Source organism: Lasioglossum baleicum, chromosome 1, assembly GCF_051020765.1.
Source record: "Lasioglossum baleicum chromosome 1, iyLasBale1, whole genome shotgun sequence".
NCBI lineage: Eukaryota > Metazoa > Arthropoda > Insecta > Hymenoptera > Halictidae > Lasioglossum > Lasioglossum baleicum.
In genome coordinates, this window is record NC_134929.1 from 2,464,696 (window position 1) to 2,485,319 (window position 20,624).

Sequence of the window (20,624 nt, forward strand, 5' to 3'; positions counted from 1 at the left end):
AGAACGTTGAAAAACCCAACGGGTAGGTTAGCACGGTGGGCCCTGCAGCTAATGGAATACGATTTTAAAGTAGTATATCGGCAGGGAGCCCTGAATAAAGTGCCGGATGCACTATCGCGAGCATTCGAGGGGGAGGGGTTCGAAGAAAACGGGACACACGTTGTGGCAACAATTCGAGCGAATTGGTACGAGGGGAAGTTCGCGGAAGTAGAGCGGAACCCGAATAAAAATAAGGACTGGTCCATTCGGGACGGGGAACTATTTTGCCGCCGTACCGATCCCCTCATCGCGGAAACATTAGGATCAGATGGGTGTGAATGGAAACTGGTGATACCGGAGGAGCGCAGAACCGAGATCCTGCAGGAGGCGCATGACAATCCGCAAGCAGGGCATCTGGGCGTCGAAAAGACGTACCAGCGTATCGCGTCCCGCTATTACTGGCCTGGCATGTATAGGACAGTGGTCGAATACGTGAGACGCTGTAATACCTGTCAACTCACGAAGGTGGAGCAAGCACTTCCACCAGGGTTGATGGGTCGGCGCCGTGTTGACACGCCATGGTCAGTGGTAGCAGCGGACATAATGGGCCCGTTTCCGCCTAGCAGGACCGGCAATGTTTACCTCCTGGTGATCCAGGATCTATTCACGAAATGGATCGAGTGTACCCCGCTCCGAAAAGCGACCGGCCAAAAGATTACCGAGGCACTCGAGGCGTTAATCTTCTCGCTTTGGGGGACTCCGGACGTCCTATTAACGGATAACGGTACGGAGTTCGCCAACAAAAGTATTCGGGAGCTCGCGGAAGAGTACGGAATCCGACTCACTACGACCCCCCCGTACCATCCGCAGGCCAATCCGATAGAGCGCGTTAATCGAATTCTGAAGACAATGATTGTAGCATATATTGGTAGGGATCACCGAGATTGGGACCTCAATTTACCGCAATTTAGATTCGCATATAATACCGCGTACCATTCCGTACTACAGGCCTCTCCCGCGTTTCTGAATTTCGGGCGAGAGCCACGACCGGCGAAGTGCGTTAGGGCAAGCGTAGACCCTCCTGTCGACCTCGAGGTGACCTCCAACGATACGTGGAAGAAGAGAGTGTCACAGTTGCCGTCGTTAAGGCACTGGATGTTGGAGAACCTCGAGGACGCGTATAAGAGACAGGCGCACTATTATAATATGCGGCGGAGAGATAAGGAATTTAACGTCGGGGATAGGGTAATGAAGCGACAGCGAGAACTCTGCTCGGCGGCAAACTACGTAGCGGCAAAGTTAGTGCCGAAATTTATCGGCCCCGTCACGGTCACACAGAAGTTATCGCCGGGGTGTACGTTCTAACCGCGGAGGACGGACACAGCCTCGGCAAAGCCCACATTGAGGATCTCAAGCCATACTTCCCTCCACAGCCACCAACAAACACAAATTGATACCGTAGGATCTTCCCACTTTACAGAATATTGTTCATTCCTAAGAAGAAGATCAAGGGGCATGGACACCTACGAGTGGGTGGAAGCCTGGGTTCGGGCGTTGGCGGGACTCCCGAATGTGGAGGACGGGCCTACCCTTGCGGAGAACGTGCTCAGGGAAACCCCCGAGGAGGAGGAAGACCCGGCCCAGCGAAGTCAAGAGGAAACATCGGGATCGTCAAGCGAGGAAGAGGAGGACCGGAGGGAAACGGAGGAAGTAAAAGACATAATCCGGCTAGGACTCCTTACCGCTCTGAGGGCCCTATATCCGTCACAAACGGGCCTAGACGCAGAACCGTCCCTCCAGGACGAAGTGAAACTACCGGGGGGAGCCTCAGTAAGACCCCTCCCGGTAAACAAGCCAACTTCCCGGCCAAGAAGCAAACCGGAGGAGGAAGACATGATTACAGCTTGGGCACGAGCGTTCGGCAGAGGTGGACCTCAAGGCCGGGAAAGGTGGGCCAAACTGCTAGACCCGACCTTCAGGGGAATACCGGCCAACGAGCCAGAAGTCAGGCCGGGACCAGCCCCGAAAACACTGCCGACGGCCGTCGTGCCACCCGCGCAAGAGAGGGGACGGCAGCACGAAAGCGTGGCGGCACGTATGCAGCGCATACAGCAGCAAATCCGCCAAGCAGTTGACCTACCGGCCCCGGGAAGACGGGAAGACGTAGCCCGGGTGCCGAATGAGGGAAGGCGAGAGGGAGATCAGGTTCCGAGGGGCGGACCCAAATGGCGGGGAGCCGCGAAGAAAAAGCGCGGGTCAGAGGTGGAGTTCGGCTGCTGGCGATGCCTCAGCATGTTACATACACACACGGAATGCCGGGCACCCCAAAAGTGGGATTATTGTTTCCGGTGTGGGCGACCGTTTTACACGGTAAAGACCTGCCCGGAGTGCGCGGCCTCGTGGAAAACGGGGGGACCGCGACACGAACGGCGGGCAAGACGGTGAACGGCCGCCCAACACTAGAAAAGGGGGGGCGCCGATATCACGAAGAGAAAACAAGACTGAATCGCAATAAGAGGACATTTTTTTAAATTTATTTTCTTCTCTTCGTATTACTCCCGCAAGACTATTTCTTTTTGTTTGTTTGCCGCACCAAGGGGAGTGTAGCGGGAATACCCCGTTTTCTTTTGTACTGACGTAGTGCAGGCATTGCCGCACCGAGTAAAATAATATTGGTTCTTTGTATGTGATCGAAAGGGGAATACCCGACACTACCGCGCCCAGGCGCGTATTAAATACTCATAATAAGACAAACAGGAGTCGCTTCATTAACACCTACCCCGCCGTCGTTAGGCGTCCGGGCCAAGCGGGGCCCGGCAAGAGCGTTGGTTTCCTTTCAGATGCGTGCCGGCGGTGTGAGCAGGCCTCGTCAACAGGAAAGAAGTAAGGAGGTTAAGATTGCAGGTACTTGTCTGGGACTGGTGTTGTCGGGTTCGTACATGTCTCTATGTTGGTTTTGGGTACACCACGGAACTCTGAGGATGATCGATCGTCACCGAGCCCACGAATGAAATGACCGGTAACTGCCAAGCGGTGTGCCCCGGTCTCCTTTAGGGGGGGAGGAGTTGTGACGTGGCAGCTTTGCCGACGTCTGTCCGAACCCTTTTAACCGAGACCGGGTCACTCGCGAGCCGATACGAATCGAAGCGAGCGTAGCGATCGATCTCCCTGGAGACAACCGGCCTCCAGCGGCGGAAAATTTATCGCATTTGAATGTCGCGCCGCTGGGCGCGACACGGAGTTTCAGGACCTGCTCCCTTGCAAGGGGAGCCGACACCTATCCGCAGCTGCTAATTGGCGAAAGCCATTACGGGAAGACGCCCGGCCGACCTATCACGCAACGGCGCGAACGAGGAAGACAACGGGGATTGGACCGAGCTCGGATTCACCAACCCGGAGATGCCGACGAGGAAATGACTTCGTAGGGACGTTCACCTGCCCAACCTTGCCGACTCTCACTCGGGAACAGCCACGAGAGCTCACCTGGAATAGCTCGGGTCCATCCCATCGCCCCCGCAGAGTTATCGGACGCGGCCCCGAGAAAATGAACAATTGTCGGAGGCCCGGGTCCGAATTCCCTGAATTCGGCCCTGTAGCGAGGAGCCACGCGATAGGTCCGGCCGTCGTAGCAGCGAGGATAGATGAGGAAGTAGTGGGGAACGCCCCGTTTCCGCGTTCCGAGCCGACGCGAAGTGTGTCACTAGGACGAAGGACCCAGTTGCACTTACACGTGTTTTGAAACCGCGTAGTCGTCAAAAGTATTGTGTTACGACCGCCATTATCGGGCTTCAGCCGTGCCGTTTGGTAAGTACCGGTCATATTGTTGCGAATAAAGTTCTGTGATTGCTCGTGTTGGCTCGGGACGTCGTTTGGAAGGTTCTGTAACCTATTTTGCGCGGGCTAAGTGCTTCGGCGCGTCCGGGGTCCGAGACGAGTGTTCTCGCGCCGGCGCCGAAGCAGTGTGTCGTAGCGATCCCGAGTGGTTTTGCGGGACGTACGAATTTCGATTGCGGCCCTTTAGATTCACGATCCTCGGAAGTTCCACGGTGGGACGACGCGACGCGCCCGCTTCGATCTCGCCACGTGTTTGCCGTCCTCGCCTAGTCTCTTCGCACTGCGACGCGTATTCTATCGGGGCTCGGCGGAAATCGTACCTTTCCAGGCTTGTATCATTCACGCGGAATCCTGTGACCGCCGAGTCCGACGCGAACCGGGAATATTACGCGCGATCGACCGAACAACCGTCGAAATCGATCGAGATCGCGCCGGCAGCCATCTTGTTTGCCACCGGCTCTCGCCGGTGGCCTGTCAACGTTAATTCCCGAGATAATAAACGATCTTTGTCTGCCGTAAATGTCTCGGTTCATTCTTTCCCTGTGAGAAACGTTCCCGTCGCGGGGAATGCCCCGTCCTTCATCCCACGTGTAACCTTGGACCCTTCTACCGCTATCCCAGGTCGCGCAATCCTCGTGTGTTCGAGAAAGTGATCCCTCGGGTTTGAATCCCGATTGCTTTCGTGTGGCACGTGTGCGTGCCTGGCGCCCGTAGGTTCCATTTCGAACGCTCGAGGGAGAACAATTTCGAATACGCGAGTGATTGTTTGTCCCGGGAGGACCACGTGTCGCGTGACCGAGCGTGGCCCGGCCGTCAGGCCATAATTTCCCGAGTCCGGTCACCGATTCTGTCGAGAAACGGTGAACGGCGTGACAATATATATAGCAAAAAAAAGTTTGAAGTACCAATTGTTTGTCCAATTAAGGATGCCGGCGTGCCTGTGCGAGAATGCGGTGGCACACACATCGCTAGATCCGCATATACGTATATGACATTACAATTCTGATTATAATTCCTAAAAGTCCAATCTATGTCTATCCAGAGCCCAAAATGCATATTTTCACGTTATCGAGGAATAATTTATCCGACTTTGGTCGCAAGGTGAAGGAGTCTTATCCAAACAGAGAAGGCTTGAAGCAGAGAAGCGGACGGAGTCGATGCGAAATCCCTCAGGTCGACAGCAGACCCGTGGGTCGCGAGCAAGGAAGAATTACCAGGCATCACGCAATTACGATTTAAGCGTAAGAATCTGGCTGCCGGCCTACTATTTATATACCTACGGCATGCTGTTTATTGAAAAGCTTACAAGTAACTAATAAAATTCTTAAATCTTTATCGCTTAGGTAGCTAAATATTTTTCCAGCACAAAGAAATGGTAATTCGTTAAGGTTTTTCAAGAGAGGAGGTAGAAACTTATTCATAACTTGTTGCAATAACTCTTCTCTTTCTACCCCTCTTCTAAATCGACTATCTATCGCAGTAGCATATATTGGAAACTTTGTCTTATAATCATCTGATTTCAAAGCCTTTACAATACTTTCAGTTTTCGCTAATTAGCTTGTATTTTTTGTCAAAATATCGTAAAAAGAATATTTTTCTTCTTCCTCATCATGATCTATACTTCCGCGTCACATTTGTTCAGAAAATGACCAATATATTGTAATCTCTACTAGTCCACCACTTTTTTTAAATGAAGGCTGAAACTTTGCAGAATATGGGATAATTATGGAGACTGTGGTACGAACATTTTTTAACCTTGAAAGAATTCGTTAAACTTGCACAATTTCAAGAAAATTGTGGTTTTTCCAATACCACGCGCGGAAAAAAATTTTTTAAACATGCGACCCATCATTTCTCGTAGATTTTTTCACGTTGATTTTAAATAAACATTCAAATACTTCATTATGATTATTTTTAACGTGTTTTATATATGAGAATACAATATTCTCCTTCAAACTAGTGGGTTACCAAATCATTTCAACGAAAAAATGATTTCATAATTTGTGTTCACAAAAATCGATTTCTTGCAAAATCCTGAAGTGGTAGACAAATTTTGGGACCAGAGTTGAAATCAGTGTGAAAAAATCTACTGGAAATGATATATATGACATGCTAAAAAATAATTTTTTCCTCGCGTGGTATTGGAAAAACCACAATTTTCTTGAAATTGTGCAAGTTTAACGAATTCTTTCAAGGTTAAAAAACGTTCGTACCACAATCTCCATAATTATCCTATATTCTGCAAAGTTTCAGCTTTCATTTTTAAAAAATTTCATTGCTCCATCTCATTTTTATCGAAAGTTCTTTGATTTTGACACAGATTTCATCGGTTTGGCCCAATGTGCGACGGTTCACGACCGTTCACGGTTCGAATAAACGACAGTATTTTGCCTAATTCTGGTAGTTAATTCATCCCGTGAGAAACGTTCCTGTCGCAAGGAATGCCCCGTCCTTTTCCTTCCACGGAATCCTGACCTTGTTCGCGGCCATTCAGGTTGTCGCGCAATCCTCGCGGATTCGAGATCATTTTGCCTCATTCATTCGAAGTCGAGATTTTCGCGTGGCACGGCAACGTGCCTGGCGCCCGAATTTATTCCGTGAAACAGTTCAATCTTTCCGATCCGGATCTGCGAGTGATTGTTTGTCCCGGGAGGACCACGTGTCGCGCGACCGAGCGTGGCCCGGTCAGCAGGACCATAATTTCCCGTTGTCGATCTCTTTTCCGTCCGCGGAAAAGGGAACGATGTGACAGCGTATATATGTAATGTTTCTCTCAGTCATGTCATTATTGTTATTTTGTTGCTCGTGTAATTATAGAAATTGCTAAATAGAATACATACTCCAGTAGAAGCTAAGGAAGCAGTAGTATTTTTAATAAATTGCGTTAACGATAGATGGAAACTGCCAGTAGGCTACTTTTTAATCGATGGCCAATCAGGGAATCAAAAAGCAATTTAGTATCAATGTGTGTGCAATTCATCCATAAAAGTGAAGCTACCATGCAGTGTATCATTTGATGGTGCTACATCAAATTTAGCTATGGCAATGGTGTGTTGAAACACATCTGTCGTCAGCTTGTTCGAAACCAAGTTTTCCTCATCCAGCAACAGGAGAAGACATTCAGCTGTTTCTGGATTGACCCCACATGCTGAAGCTCATTAGGAATACTTTAGGAACTCATACAATTTTTTACGACGACAACAACAACCCAATTAAATGGGAGCATTTTATTGATTTATTGTTAGTCAATATTCAAGCAAAAGAAGGTTTGCATCTCGAAACAAAAATAACGTCACGTCACATTAATTGGTATCAGGAAAAAATGAAAATGAAACTAGCGCCTCAAACATTTTCCCCGAGTGTTGCAAAAGCGCTACAATATCTGAGGGGGACAAATCACAATCAAAAGTTTACAGATACAGAACCGACAGAGCGATTCATCATTTTCATTAATGATGCATTTGATATTTTAAATAGCAGAAATTCATTAGCTAAAGGTTCAAAGCTGGTATATATACAGCAGTACAATAAAACTTCTGTTTTCAACAGAATCAACCAAGTGATCAAATACATCACTTCATTAACATATGGACCAAACAGAGAACCATTGCACTTGAGTCGTAATAAAATTGGTTTTATTGGATTTATAACCAGTTTACGATCACTCGTGCATATATTTAATCAATATGTGAACAACAAAGCACACAAGAAATTGCAATATTTATGAGTAAGAAGTATGGGAGGACACAATAACAATCCTATCTCAAAACTTTTTCAAGCAGCATACAAAAAAATTATTAGTTCACACTAGCTCCTTACAAGCTGATTGTATTGAGCAAATACCTATTATATTATTTTAGTTAGAAGTGGTTCAAAAGAAAATAGTTCTCTAAAAGAAGTTTGAAAATCGCTCGAAAGAATTAATAACGAGCACAATTATTTTATTACGTCATTAATTTCATCAAACAGTTTATTCAAATACTTAAACAACGTAGTAGAATATTGTAGGGGTCAGAACCATTAAAAGGAATCGACTTACCAAGTCTTTTATAGAAGTAAAAGTCACTAGAAATAGATTAAGTGCAATAGAAAAATGGAAAGAACAATCTATCTCTATACCTGGTCATACATCGTTATTTATAGTTGATCCTGATACGGGTGTTGGAGAGTGGCATGGAGAGACAATAAAAGCTCAAGGTGAGAGTAAGGTCACAAAATTCATTCTTACAAGAAAAGAAATTATGAGAAACTTGTCAATATTGGACAGTGAGATTCAAGAGCGAAAGAATCTGAAGCCTCACATTTTTGTCTCTGAATACTTTAACAAGATGGTTGCACAATGGACTCTTGATTGGTGGCGATTAAGCGCACCCAGCAGGGGCCAGGGTTAAAGGTTATCCAATACACATAGAAATTAATCAGAAATTGAAAAAGTTAAGTATAGAGATTAGAAAAGGTAATATAGCACAGTTTGTAAACCATAGGAGCATCTGTTCCTGTGGATTTATGTTTAGAGTACCAGTTAGTCATAGAACTGATACAAAGATAGTTTACAGTTCAGTATACCAAACTAATTATTCAGGAGAGCACAGCACTAGCATTGAACTACCTTTAGTAAACGGAAGTGGAGAAGTATTAATAGCTTTACAAGAATTTGAAGGCAGTCTTACTTAACTTCAGCATATATTTGAATATTCACTTTATAGTTACACACATTGTTGCGGATCGTGCGAGCTCAGCGGCGGCACGCGAGTTAGCATGGGACAGGGGAAAGAAGGGCGAGACGTGTTTGCCGAAATGAAAACATTGTCTCGAGACAATACCGGCCCTCGTCACCTCTCCTCTCGACCGTCCTGACTCGTCGTTCCCCGCTGATTACCGAAAAATCAGTTGCCTTTCAAACTCCAGCCTTGCCTGAGCTGTTACCGCTACAAAAGACAATACGTTTAAGAGAAGAGCCATTGCGCTTACTTTGTCTCTCTCTTTGTTTCTTCTATATTCTCTCTTTTTCTTCATATAGTTATAATTGGTGTCGGGTTAATTTAGTTAATTTAGTTAACAGTAATTTAATGCTGTTTTAATAAAGTGGACTTTTTGACTGTTGCTGTTGGCAATTAAACACAAAGTGCTAGTGACCTTAATTCAATAAATCCTTCCACTATTCCGTTACATAAATTAGTGATCCTTCGAGCCGGATTTTGGTGCTAAACGTCTAAAAACGTGTCGTGGAAGTGCTACCTTTTGAATGTAACGGTCGCTAGTTCTGTTCGTGTAATTCGACCTCGTCCGAAAACAGTCGTGACTTTCAACGGTTTTCGCTAGACGTGTTCAAGTTGCTACCCGACAAACTAAAGATGGATGCCGTGCTAAAAAAGCAAGAAACGTTTGCGACACGAATCTCGCGTATGATCGGGAACCTGAAAAAAAGGGAGCCGACAATATTACTCGGGAGACCGTCGAAGCAAGACTGGAACTCCTGGAGACATACTGGCTGGAGTTTACCTCTAACGACGATAAACTTCGCGCTAAAGAAGACGCTGCGCTTCTGAAATCCACCTATTTTACTAACAACCTCTATGACGGGACGGAGGAAGCCTACATCACTGAGAAGGCTGGGTTAAAGCAGCTGCTGGGACCAGCTACAGTTCAACTTGGAACAGTTGCCGCCCCTCAGCAACCTAAAAGGCAATCTATGCCCAAAATTGCTCTCGTCCCTTTCGACGGCAATTTTACGCAATGGACCAGCTTCCGAGACCTCTTCCGATCGTTGGTTATTAATAACCCGATCTTTACCGATGTCGAACGTCTACACTACTAAAAGACGAACGTTACTGGGGAGCCTGCTGAACTACTAAACCACATTCCCGTCACCGATGAGGACTTCTCTCGGGCTTGGAAGTTGCTCGAGAAGGAATATGATAGCATTCCAATTCTCGTAAATGCACAACTTGGCGTGCTTTTGTCGCTACCTTCGATGAAAACTGAGTCTGCTGCAGAGCTAAAAACGTTGCTGAACGGAACGAGAAACGCCGTTGAAGCGTTAGCTGCTCTCAAACGTCCTGTCGAGCATTGGAGCGATTGGCTCAATTTCATCACTGTCCAACGACTAGATGGAGAGACGAGATTGAGCTGGGAGACAACTCTGGAGGGAAAGGAGGAGATGCCGACCTTTTCCCAGCTTTCCGAATTTCTGAGGGCACGCTTGCGGTCGTTGACTGTTTCTTCGCTGCCCTCTTGCAACTTGCTTGCTACCGCTGCTTCGTCACACCTCGCTGTTCCCTCTACATCTACGGCGAGAAGGCCCCCCACTCCATCTGCTGAGAGGCGGGCCCCCACTCCATCTGCTACTCCTCGCGGGACAAACCGCCGACCGACGGAGCACACCGTCACGGGAACACCCGGAGCTTCGCGATGTCGCCTTTGCCAAAAGGATCACTTTGTACTGTTTTGCCCTGCGTTTAAGAGCCTTACGCCCCCGGAGAGGAGAAAATTGGTAATAGAAAACAATCTCTGTTTCAATTGTTTGTCAAACCACCATGTACGCGATTGCAAGTCGAGTAAGCGCTGTCAAACCTGCGTAGGCAAGCATCATACTGCCCTTCATATTCCTCACGAAAATCGTCACTCGGGAGATAATTTCGATGCTTCATCCTCCGTGTCCAAGCCTGTCGCTAAAACAGTTAACTGCACGCGGATGAGCCAAACACTAATTTTGGCTACTGCTATCGTGGGAATAGAGGTTTGTCCGGGCGAAAGAATTTTTGTCCGAGCTTTAATAGACCCGTGTTCCGAAGTCTCTTTGATTGGGGAAAGCATCGTGCAACGATTTAAACTACCGCGTAAACCGTTTAACATACCGTTGGAAGGGGTAGATTCGATGCGAAGTCGACCTCGAGGCAGGGTGAATTTGACCGTGTCATCGAGACTCGACCCCACCGTTTCATATGCTGTAGACGCTGTTATTCTTCCTCGACTTTCGTCTTACGAGCCACCTATAACCTCTGGTTCGAGCACGTGGCCTCATCTCAATGATCTAGAACTTGCTGATCCGGAAATCACTTCGCGACAACCCATCGAGCTTTTGCTTGGAGCCGATATTTACGCGCTGATTATTCGCGAAGGTCTGCGTCAGGGCGCGGCGGGTTCCCCCGTCGCCCAAGCTACCACACTTGGTTGGATTGTTACCGGATCGCCGGGAAAATCCAACATTTCTCCTTCAAACCCTCGTCGTATTATACTACATTGCTCGGTCGACGATGATATCAGCACTCTGCTGCAAAGATTTTGGTCATTGGAGGAAGTAGCTGCTCCTCCCTCCTCTTCTGAGTTTACCGCGGATGAAGACGAGTGCGAGAATCATTTTGTTCGTACTCACACGCGTGACCATACGGGCCGATACATCGTCCGACTACCGTTCAAGAGAGCTTTCGCGCTGCTAGGTGATTCTCGAAGAACAGCCGCTATAATGCTCTCTAAACTAGAGAGACGCTTCTTAAATTCCGGAGACTTTGCTGGAAGGTACCGCTCTTTTCTCGATGAATATCTCCAACTAAATCATATGGAACTTGCTACGGGTATTAGAGAAAATACAAAAAAATTACTATCTGCCGCATCACGGCGTTTGGCGAGAGTCAAGCTCTACGACTAAACTACGCGTCGTTTTTAATGGCTCTAGTAAAACTACAACCGGCATTTCTCTAAACGATATTCTCCATTCTGGACCCAACTTGTTGCCTGAGATTCCTGATCTCTTGCTCCGTTGGCGTTGCCATGCTATAGTTTTTGCCGCCGATATGGAAAATATGTATCGGCAAATCTGGCTTGCTCACGAGGATCGCCACGCCCAGAGCATCTTGTGGCGACGCGATTCTGACGGTGAGGTGGACGAGTATCGGCTACGTACGGTCACTTACGGTCTAGCTTGCGCTCCCTATCTTGCTATGCGTACAATACGACAGCTCAGTTCTGACGAGGAGAGTCGCTTCCCGCTGGCTGCCGCCTGTTTAAGGTCAGATGTTTACATGGACGATGTGCTTTCCGGAGCCTCGACTATTGATGAGGCTTTAGAAGTCCAAAAGCAATTAATTGCCGCTCTCAAGGCGGGCGGTTTCACCCTGAGGAAGTGGACTTCCAATGAACCAGGGTTGCTTGACCATCTGTCAGCTGAACACATCGCTTCATCAGGGGACCGCCCAATTGAAAACATCTTCACCTTACTGGGACTACGGTGGCAGTCCGCGGGGGACTTCTTCCTTTTCGATTTAAAACCTCGCGAGCCTCAGGTCACTATAACTAAACGACAGGTTTTGAAAGAGATGGCCTCTGTCTACGATCCTCTAGGTTTTTTGGCGCCGGTTACTGTTACGGCCAAAATATTCTTGCAGACGCTCTGGCTTTTAAAACTCGATTGGAACGATCCCTTGCCCCCCGCGCAGACGAAATACTGGTCTACTTACTCACACAGTCTTGCTGGGATTTCGGCTGTCAGGATACCTCGCTGGGTGGGGATAAGTTGTAAACACGTGCTCGAACTACATGGATTTGCTGATGCCTCGGAGAAAGCGTATGCCGGTGTTGTTTACTTCCGATCATTTCAAACCGACGCTTGACCTCTCGTAAGATTAGTCATTGCAAAAACTAAGGTGGCCCCCCTTCAACAGGTATCCCTTCCGCGGCTGGAATTGTGCGTCGCGGTACTTCTTTCGCGACTAGTTAAACGCGTACTAAATGTTTTACAGTTGCACGACGCTAAAATATATCTCTGGTCAGATTCGACAATCGTTCTTAGTTGGCTGCAAGGTCGACCTTCCAAATGGAAAACTTTTGTCGCTAATAGAGTTGCGGAAATCCAAAACCTCTATTCTCCTGATGTTTGGCATCACATTCGCTCTAAAGACAACCCTGCCGATCCCGCTTCTCGGGGTTTAAGCGGGGATGCGCTTGCTGCTAATTCACTCTGGTGGCAGGGGCCTTCCTTCCTCTCCACCTCTACGCGTGAGTTCAAGGAATATTATTCTACAGTCCTGGATACGGAGGAAGAAAGGCGCTCTGAGAAAACTGTGCTTAGTACTACTGTCGCTGCCGCCTCTTCCTCCCAAACGACAGAACTATTCTCTCGTTATTCGTCCTTCATGCGCCTCTTGCGGTCAGTTGCTTGGTGCTTGCGTTTCATCAACTGCGCGCGAAGGACTTCTACAGTGAAGGATACTTGCCTACGTACCGACGAACTTGATAACGCTCGACTTACGATAGTTCGGTGCGAGCAGCTGCGTCTTTTCTCTACCGAGATTGCTTGCTTAGAAGGATCCCGCTCCCTTCTCCGGGGACCCCTCGTCCGTCTCAGTCCATTCCTGGATGAGCGTGGAATATTACGCGTTGGCGGTCGATTGAAACACTCTCTCCTAGACTATGATGAGAAACACCCGATCATTATGCCGGAAAAAAGCAAAGTAACGTCGCTGATTATCGTCTACTTCCACGAGCGATTGTTGCATGGCGGAACACAGCTTACTTTATCCAATTTGCGCCGTATGTATTGGATCCCTCGCGGCCGTCAAGCGGTTCGAAAACACATTCACGGGTGTTTAAAATGTTGGCGATGGCGAGCTAAAACTTCCGAGCAACTAATGAGCGATCTCCCCTACTCGCGCGTTACACCTACGCGCCCCTTCTATCATACTGGAGTCGATTATGCAGGACCCTTCAACACGAAGTTTTCGCCTGGACGCGGTGCACGGACACGCAAGTCTTACGTCTCGGTTTTTGTATGCCTCGCTACCCGTGCTGTACACCTTGAGTTAGTCTGCGACTACTCTTCCGAAGCTTTTCTCGCTGCTTATCGTCGCTTTGTTTCTCGTCGCGGTCTCTGCGCCTCTATTCGAAGCGATTGCGGAACAACTTTTGTAGGTGCCGATAAAGAATTGCGGCGAATGCTTAACACTTCCAATGAGGAAATGCTGAAAACTCGCCAAGCTTTAGCTGTAGCCGGGACTGATTGGGTGTTCAACCCTCCTTCTGCACCTCATTTTGGAGGTATCTGGGAGGCTGCGGTCAAGTCGGTGAAGTACCACCTCCGGCGCGTTATTGGTGAGACTCTCCTCACCTTTGAGGAGATGTCTACATTGTTGACACAAATCGAGGCTTGCTTAAACTCTCGTCCAATTACTCCGCTAACCGACGAACCTACCGACCTCACCGCCTTGACCCCAGCCCATTTTCTGATAGGTTCTCCCCTAACGGCTATTCCCGAACCTTCTTTGTCGGATGTTCGCGCTTCCAGACTAACTCGTTGGCAAATGATCCAGCAGCAACGCGACCATTTCTGGGATCGATGGTCCGTCGAATATTTGCAGACTTTACAGCAAAGAACTAAATGGACTAAGGAGAAGCCTAATCTAAAGCCTGGAGACTTGTGCCTCATCCTCAACGAAGCTACTCCACCCACACTAGTGATGGGCATTATCGACTAAATTCAACTATCGACTAATTACTATTTAGTTACTACATACTATCGAATATTTAGTCGATAGTTTTTAGTCGACTGAAATTTCGTTTTAGTGGTTATACGTCTAGATTGCGGGCTATAGTCTATGCCTACGTATAGATCTCATTTCTCACTCACTCTTACAGCATTGTACTGCAGTGCTCACTCAGTATTATAGGCACAGTAAGAGTAAATTGGGGTAAATATACCAGACAATAATTAAATAATTAATAATAATAAAAATAATTTTTTTATAATTTTTAATAATTCGATATCGCTAATGAGTGAATGTATTTGATAGTAAATCTTATAAAATTTATTCAAAACACCCGCCGTTAAAATTCAACCAATAGCTCGATAGTTTTAAGCGACTGATTCAGTAACTGAATTTAGTCGATAGTTTTCAGTCGTTTACAGGTTATTCTCGTATTTACTCTTATTCTCGATGTTCGCTAGTTAAATGAATAGTAGGACAGTATGGGACAGGACAGAGATATTAAATTTCGTGATTGAATGATTTTGTCTTTATTTAATAATAAATTCATACACTATGTTATAAATATAAATGTACACAATTTATTTATATCCCATATATAGTTTATATTGCATAAGTAGCAATAAGATTTTAACATCCAATATGAATTAAAGTATTGAAATATCTATTACATATTTCATTACTTGCATATTTGCACGTCCTGTCATAATTATGTATTTCTAACCTTTTCGTTTCATCGTCTGACACTGACATTTGAAATTTCAAGATGGCGACGTGTAAACAGTCGACTGAAAATAGTAACCCCACCACTACTAAATTCAGTCGACAGTTTAAAAAATCAGTCGACTGAAAATAGTAGTTGAATACTATCGATTTAGTCGATAGTTTTTAGTCGATGGTGCCCATCACTAACCCACACGATGGCCTTTGGGAAGAATCCAGCAAGTTCATGCTGGTTCTGACGGACTTGTTCGCGTTGTAACAGTTCGTACTGCGACTTCCGTCCTTACGCGGCCTATTGCGAAAATTTGCCTCTCCCCCCCCCCCCCCCCAGCACCGCTACCGATGGTCAATAAAATTTTATGTAAATTTGTTGATTCGTCGTGCCGATCAACGGCGGCGGCTCAGCGGCGGCACGCGAGTTAGCATGGGACAGGGGAAAGAAGGGCGAGACGTGTTTGCCGAAATGAAAACATTGTCTCGAGACAATACCGGCCCTCGTCACCTTTCCTCTCGACCGTCCTGACTCGTCGTTCCCCGCTGATTACCGAACAATCAGTTGCCTTTCAAACTCCAGCCTTGCCTGAGCTGTTACCGCTACAAAAGACAATACGTTTAAGAGAAGAGCCATTGCGCTTACTTTGTCTCTCTCTTTGTTTCTTCTATATTCTCTCTTTCTCTTCATATAGTTATAATTGGTGTCGGGTTAATTTAGTTAATTTAGTTAACAGTAATTTAATGCTGTTTTAATAAAGTGGACTTTTTGACTGTTGCTGTTGGCAATTAAACACAAAGTGCTAGTGACCTTAATTCAATAAATCCTTCCACTATTCCGTTACACACATTTTTTCAATATCGAAAAGCAATATGGCTACTCCTGCAGGTACAGTGAGCTATAGTGTCAGCGGTAACAAACCTGCTGTGCTGATGGCACACACTGTTGCTAAAGAATATAATATATTAGAAGTAACAGCAGTCGAATTTTTGGAGAAACATACAGGGATGGATTTTAACTTGGAGGAACTTAGGAAAGCATTTAAACTGCATTGTGATGATTATATGGAACCATTACAACATGACACTGCATCAAAAGCTATTGAATTTTGTTCTAAAGTCATTTATGAAGTTGGGCCTGAGTCAAAAAAAGTTAAGAAAGGTGACAAGGTGTGGAAATTTGTGTTTAAGGTAGGACAAGAGAACCATTATGTTTTCATAGCGACATACAAACAAGAAAATGCAGAATTTAAGCCAGCTAGCACTATAAATACGATGATATATTATCATTGAAGCAGGCTGCATTATTAGTACATGAAACTTTATCGAGATTAGTAGAATATGGTGTAACTTTAAAGAAAGAACTACTAACACCTTTAGCTGGAGCATGCTTTTGCAAAGAAGACTTCTTGAGATTAGCAGTTGAATTAAAAATCACTTTGCAAGATTTAGTTATAAGAATAAATCAAAGCACACAAGGTGGTGGACATTATCTATCACATTGCGACATTGACATAGCAGTCTGTGCGTCGTATGCAGGTACGAAGAATGTAAAAGAGGAGGGTTTGAAGAAAAGTATTGTGGTGAAAATTATTAAGCAATACATGACTCAAGGCCATATGCCAGATAAAGAAAGAATAATAATTTGCAAATATGCCACTGGTGGAATACCAGCAGATTTCTCGTATGAGAATATTAGTGAACTTATTAATGGAGAATAAAGATCGTATGCCATTCGGTTTTCCGCAATTTACATCTTTGATCTTTCACCTTTCTGATAAAGGCACGAGCCAGGAGGATTAACTGATCGGAACGTTCAGTCTGCGGACGTCTCGCCACAGCCACGTATTATATTGGGGTTAACAATAGTTCGGTTACAAATTGGCGCCCAAACAGGGACGATCCAGCGAGGGGATTTTGTGCTCTTTCGAAGATGGTTCAGATCCTGAGTAATATATCATATTTGCTGGAACCGACGTTCGAGATTTGTATTTGAACTTTAACCGAACAGGTTCGATAAAGAATTTAGCTTTACCGGAGGATTTTTCTTGCATGGCAGATGCGTTGCTGCTTCGCTATTCACTGTTGGGCAGGCACATGAAAAAGCTGTGGAAAAGGGAAGATATGGAGGCTAGAAGGATGATCATACGATCCTTCCCAAACGAGTATGTAGCAAATAGTGTGGCACTGATGCAGTTCGGTGACTGTATAAATCAGTCTTTAAATGGAAACGCCACCCGAGAGGTGTTATCCGTATTCGAGCGGCATATACCAAGACATTATCGTTATCGAACGCCAGGTCAGGGTTTTTACCTGCTCAATATGCTAAATTTTCTACGGAAGGGGAAAACCAAATCAACCAAACTGTTCGTATTTGCATTGTGTTCAATGCTATATGGGGAAGAGGTTTCGCGCCTGGCTATTTGTTCAATCTATGTACCTGGTATACACGGCACGCGCAATTCCTGCTTTGAAAAAGAGCTCTTTACGGAGTTTGATGTGTCCTATCAGTATTCGCTCTTTAACTTTGAATACAGTGAACGAGAGGTCGCTTTAGCGTCGGATGCTCATTTGCGGTATCGAATAGTGGATCATGACGATGTGAAGGTTCAGTATTATCCTGCATCAATGTTACATAAATGAACATTCGTTTTTAACTATGAACAGCAAGTATTCAACTCTGACGTTTCTCGTTGGGGCTGGAAAAGACAGAGTGGAAGTTCATACGAACGTGCACAGAGGTATGGCAAATGCTGCTCGCTATGGACGGTGTGGCAAGGGTCGCGCGATCACGATTGCATAGCCAAGGGTTTCATCTGTTTGACGAGTGGCTAATTCGCAATAAATTGCATCTGAACGGATTTCGAAAGCTGAATCAGACCATTACTGACATCATTATGTGCGGCTCTTATCACGTGCCATTGTATGTATAACCTGTCCAAAGTTCTTTGTTTCTGTCTTCTGTTCGGCGTAGATCCGGAGAGATTGTTCGTTGGATACCGAATTGAAGATGATTTACACGCATTGATATTATCACGAGCGTCCCGGGGAAGAAGTGACTTCGTGGACGCTCTAGTACGGCCCTTCTTTAGTTGCGGCGTAGATGTTGAAGCAGTGGAACTACTGCTCGGTACTGGACCCTTTGAATCCTATTATCATGTGAGTTTGGCTCAGGTATGAAAAATATATATAGCTGTGCCGCTGTCGATTTCGCGGGTGTCCGTGACGCAAATACCCCACATTCGATTATTCAGTACAATTATTTACAGGCACCTATCAATTAACCCAGGCAGTATGCTATCTCGCTGAATTACTGAGGGATGACATTTTAAATATTGAATATTTAAAGGAATCTAACAATATTATAAGGATGAAAGTTCACTCGAGGCATATTAATCGCAAATGTTATCAATGCTACATTGAATATGTACCACATTCGATTGGTTATACCGCTATTAAACGATATACATGTGACTGTGCTAATGGCAACAGAACAGTGCGTTGCTGTTCTCATGTCGCTACGATTATATTATTTATTATTTATCTCATGGGCGATTTAAATCGAAAATTGTAAAACCATCGGAGATATATTAACTAAGATATTTAATGTAACACATACAGTACCAGTTATTGAGGAAAATAGTGACGAAGATTGAATAAATCTATGTATAATATGATTCCTAGAATTCTCATTTTGCACCTACGTAATGTCTATCAATAAATTCGGAAAGATAAGAACAGAATGTAATACGATGCGTCGCGTTTAAAAAGAAATAATTGATCAAGAAGGGACTTAATATACTGATAAGAATTATTAATTATAGTCCTAAGAAACACTGCGCTGTACATTATACCATTATAATGACGTAATTTCATTTGTTTTTCAATATTTAACTATGTTCCACCAATCCGACCATCTTGAAACTTTTTTATATGTTAGTTAAGCAACAGAATATTGCTCTTGAATTTTTTGGAAATGGTCACTCGAAAGGTTGCTTGCAATTTCCACCCCTAAAAAATTAAATGATTTTTTTCTACCCTTAATAATTTAATTACAATGGTGAAACAAAATGTATGACATGTGAAGAAGGTAAGTTCGAGTATTTTCGTTTTTTTTATCTGAAAATCTTAATTAACAACCGAATAAAAAAATGATACAGTTAAGGGTATTTACCCTCATCATCCTTATATGAAGGGTTAGCGACTTAAAATTTTAGGGGGTTATCTTTCAATCTAAAACCATTGTTTTCCACACAATATCAATAAAACTTGTGGCTGGGGCAGCTACACCAATCTTAGTCTGCTAGGCAAGCGATCGACAGCGATGTTTGGCTATGATTGTGATTTATGAGCCATGCTTTTGTGGTAGACTGTGAGTCCAGTCCCCTTTTTTAACCCTTTCGCTACGGACACCGACTATAGTCGGCGGACGCGCGAAGTGCTGCGTGTACGGATGCCGATTATAATCGGTGTCCGCGACATGTGCTGTGTGTACGGGTGCCAACTATAATCGGTGCCGCGAGACCACCTACGCTGACTCCGTTGCTAAAACAGAATCTACTGTATCGATAGAATATCTTTTGAATCTATATAGGAGTCCAAATAAGAATGTACTTACTAGCCGACGAATTTAAGACTCTACTGCGCATCTCGCTATGAACGGAACTCGTTCATTGGCTAATCCCCCTACTCGTACTTCGCCGACCACGCGACCATTGGCTGACGCGCAACAACATGTGCAGAACAAGTACATTCTTATTTGGACTCAAGTATAATGACTAGTACCACCGACGAGATACTATTAAAGACTGCCAGCCCCTGTGTTATTCAGCGAGCCGGGTAACCGGGCGCGACGGGCGCGGGGATAACGTGAAAGTTACAGTGATCTGATATACCACAGCGCTAAAAGTTCCACCACCGACGAGATGTCGGTGATACAGTTGGTGGTGTTCCGCGCACTCTACCTAAATAGAACATTTGTTCGTGAACCACGTAAGACTGCGTCAGTGGCGTAGGTAAATAGATTTAGTACCGCAGGTAATAAATAAATATAGAATGCTGACATTACCCACTTTTTATATATTGTATAATTTGTCACGTTGATCTTTTCCGCGGAGCTGGAAGGCCCGTGGAAAGGATCAAGCTCGGGCTTTACAGGCACGGAGGCCGGGCCGCGTTTAGCCGAGTACGCGCGGTCCGCCCGGGACAACGGAATTCGAGGATCCGACGGATCAAATCTTGCGAACGGTTCGGGCGCCAGGCACTTCCAAAGTGCCACGCGAAACGCGATTCTGTTCCAGGACTCAGAGAAGCCGAGTCCGGGAGTCGAACCCTCGAAATACGCGGACGGGAATTGCGCCACGAAACGGGCCACAGGATTCGGACACAGGAACGTTCGGGCAATCCTCACGGCAGGACGGATCTCACAGGTCTCGAGAAATAACTCACGACGATATGGGCTCGAGATGTTTAATCGGTCGTTAAGGATTACAAAATTACGGCCACGTGGCCGCGACCCGAGAGCCCGCGCTCTTTATACAAGATTGCGACAGGTGTAGGTTCGCTGCGCGGTTGTCGTCGAAGTTGGACACGCGTCGGAATCGTCGTACAAGATCGCGA

The 20,624-nt window shown here is 45.6% G+C and overlaps 1 protein-coding gene across 1 annotated transcript; it reads left to right on the plus strand.

Annotated features, from left to right (window-relative positions):
- The first annotated feature begins 4,739 nt into the window (after positions 1 to 4,739).
- Positions 4,740 to 14,282, plus strand: LOC143215848 (uncharacterized). Its single transcript, XM_076438450.1, has 9 exons — positions 4,740 to 4,797; positions 4,856 to 5,037; positions 6,631 to 6,762; positions 6,968 to 7,433; positions 7,957 to 8,010; positions 9,147 to 9,583; positions 9,635 to 11,252; positions 11,395 to 12,314; positions 12,552 to 14,282. Exons 1-9 carry the CDS (start codon positions 4,740 to 4,742, stop codon positions 14,280 to 14,282), a joined length of 5,598 nt encoding a protein of 1,865 aa, XP_076294565.1.
- The last annotated feature ends 6,342 nt before the right edge of the window (positions 14,283 to 20,624 follow it).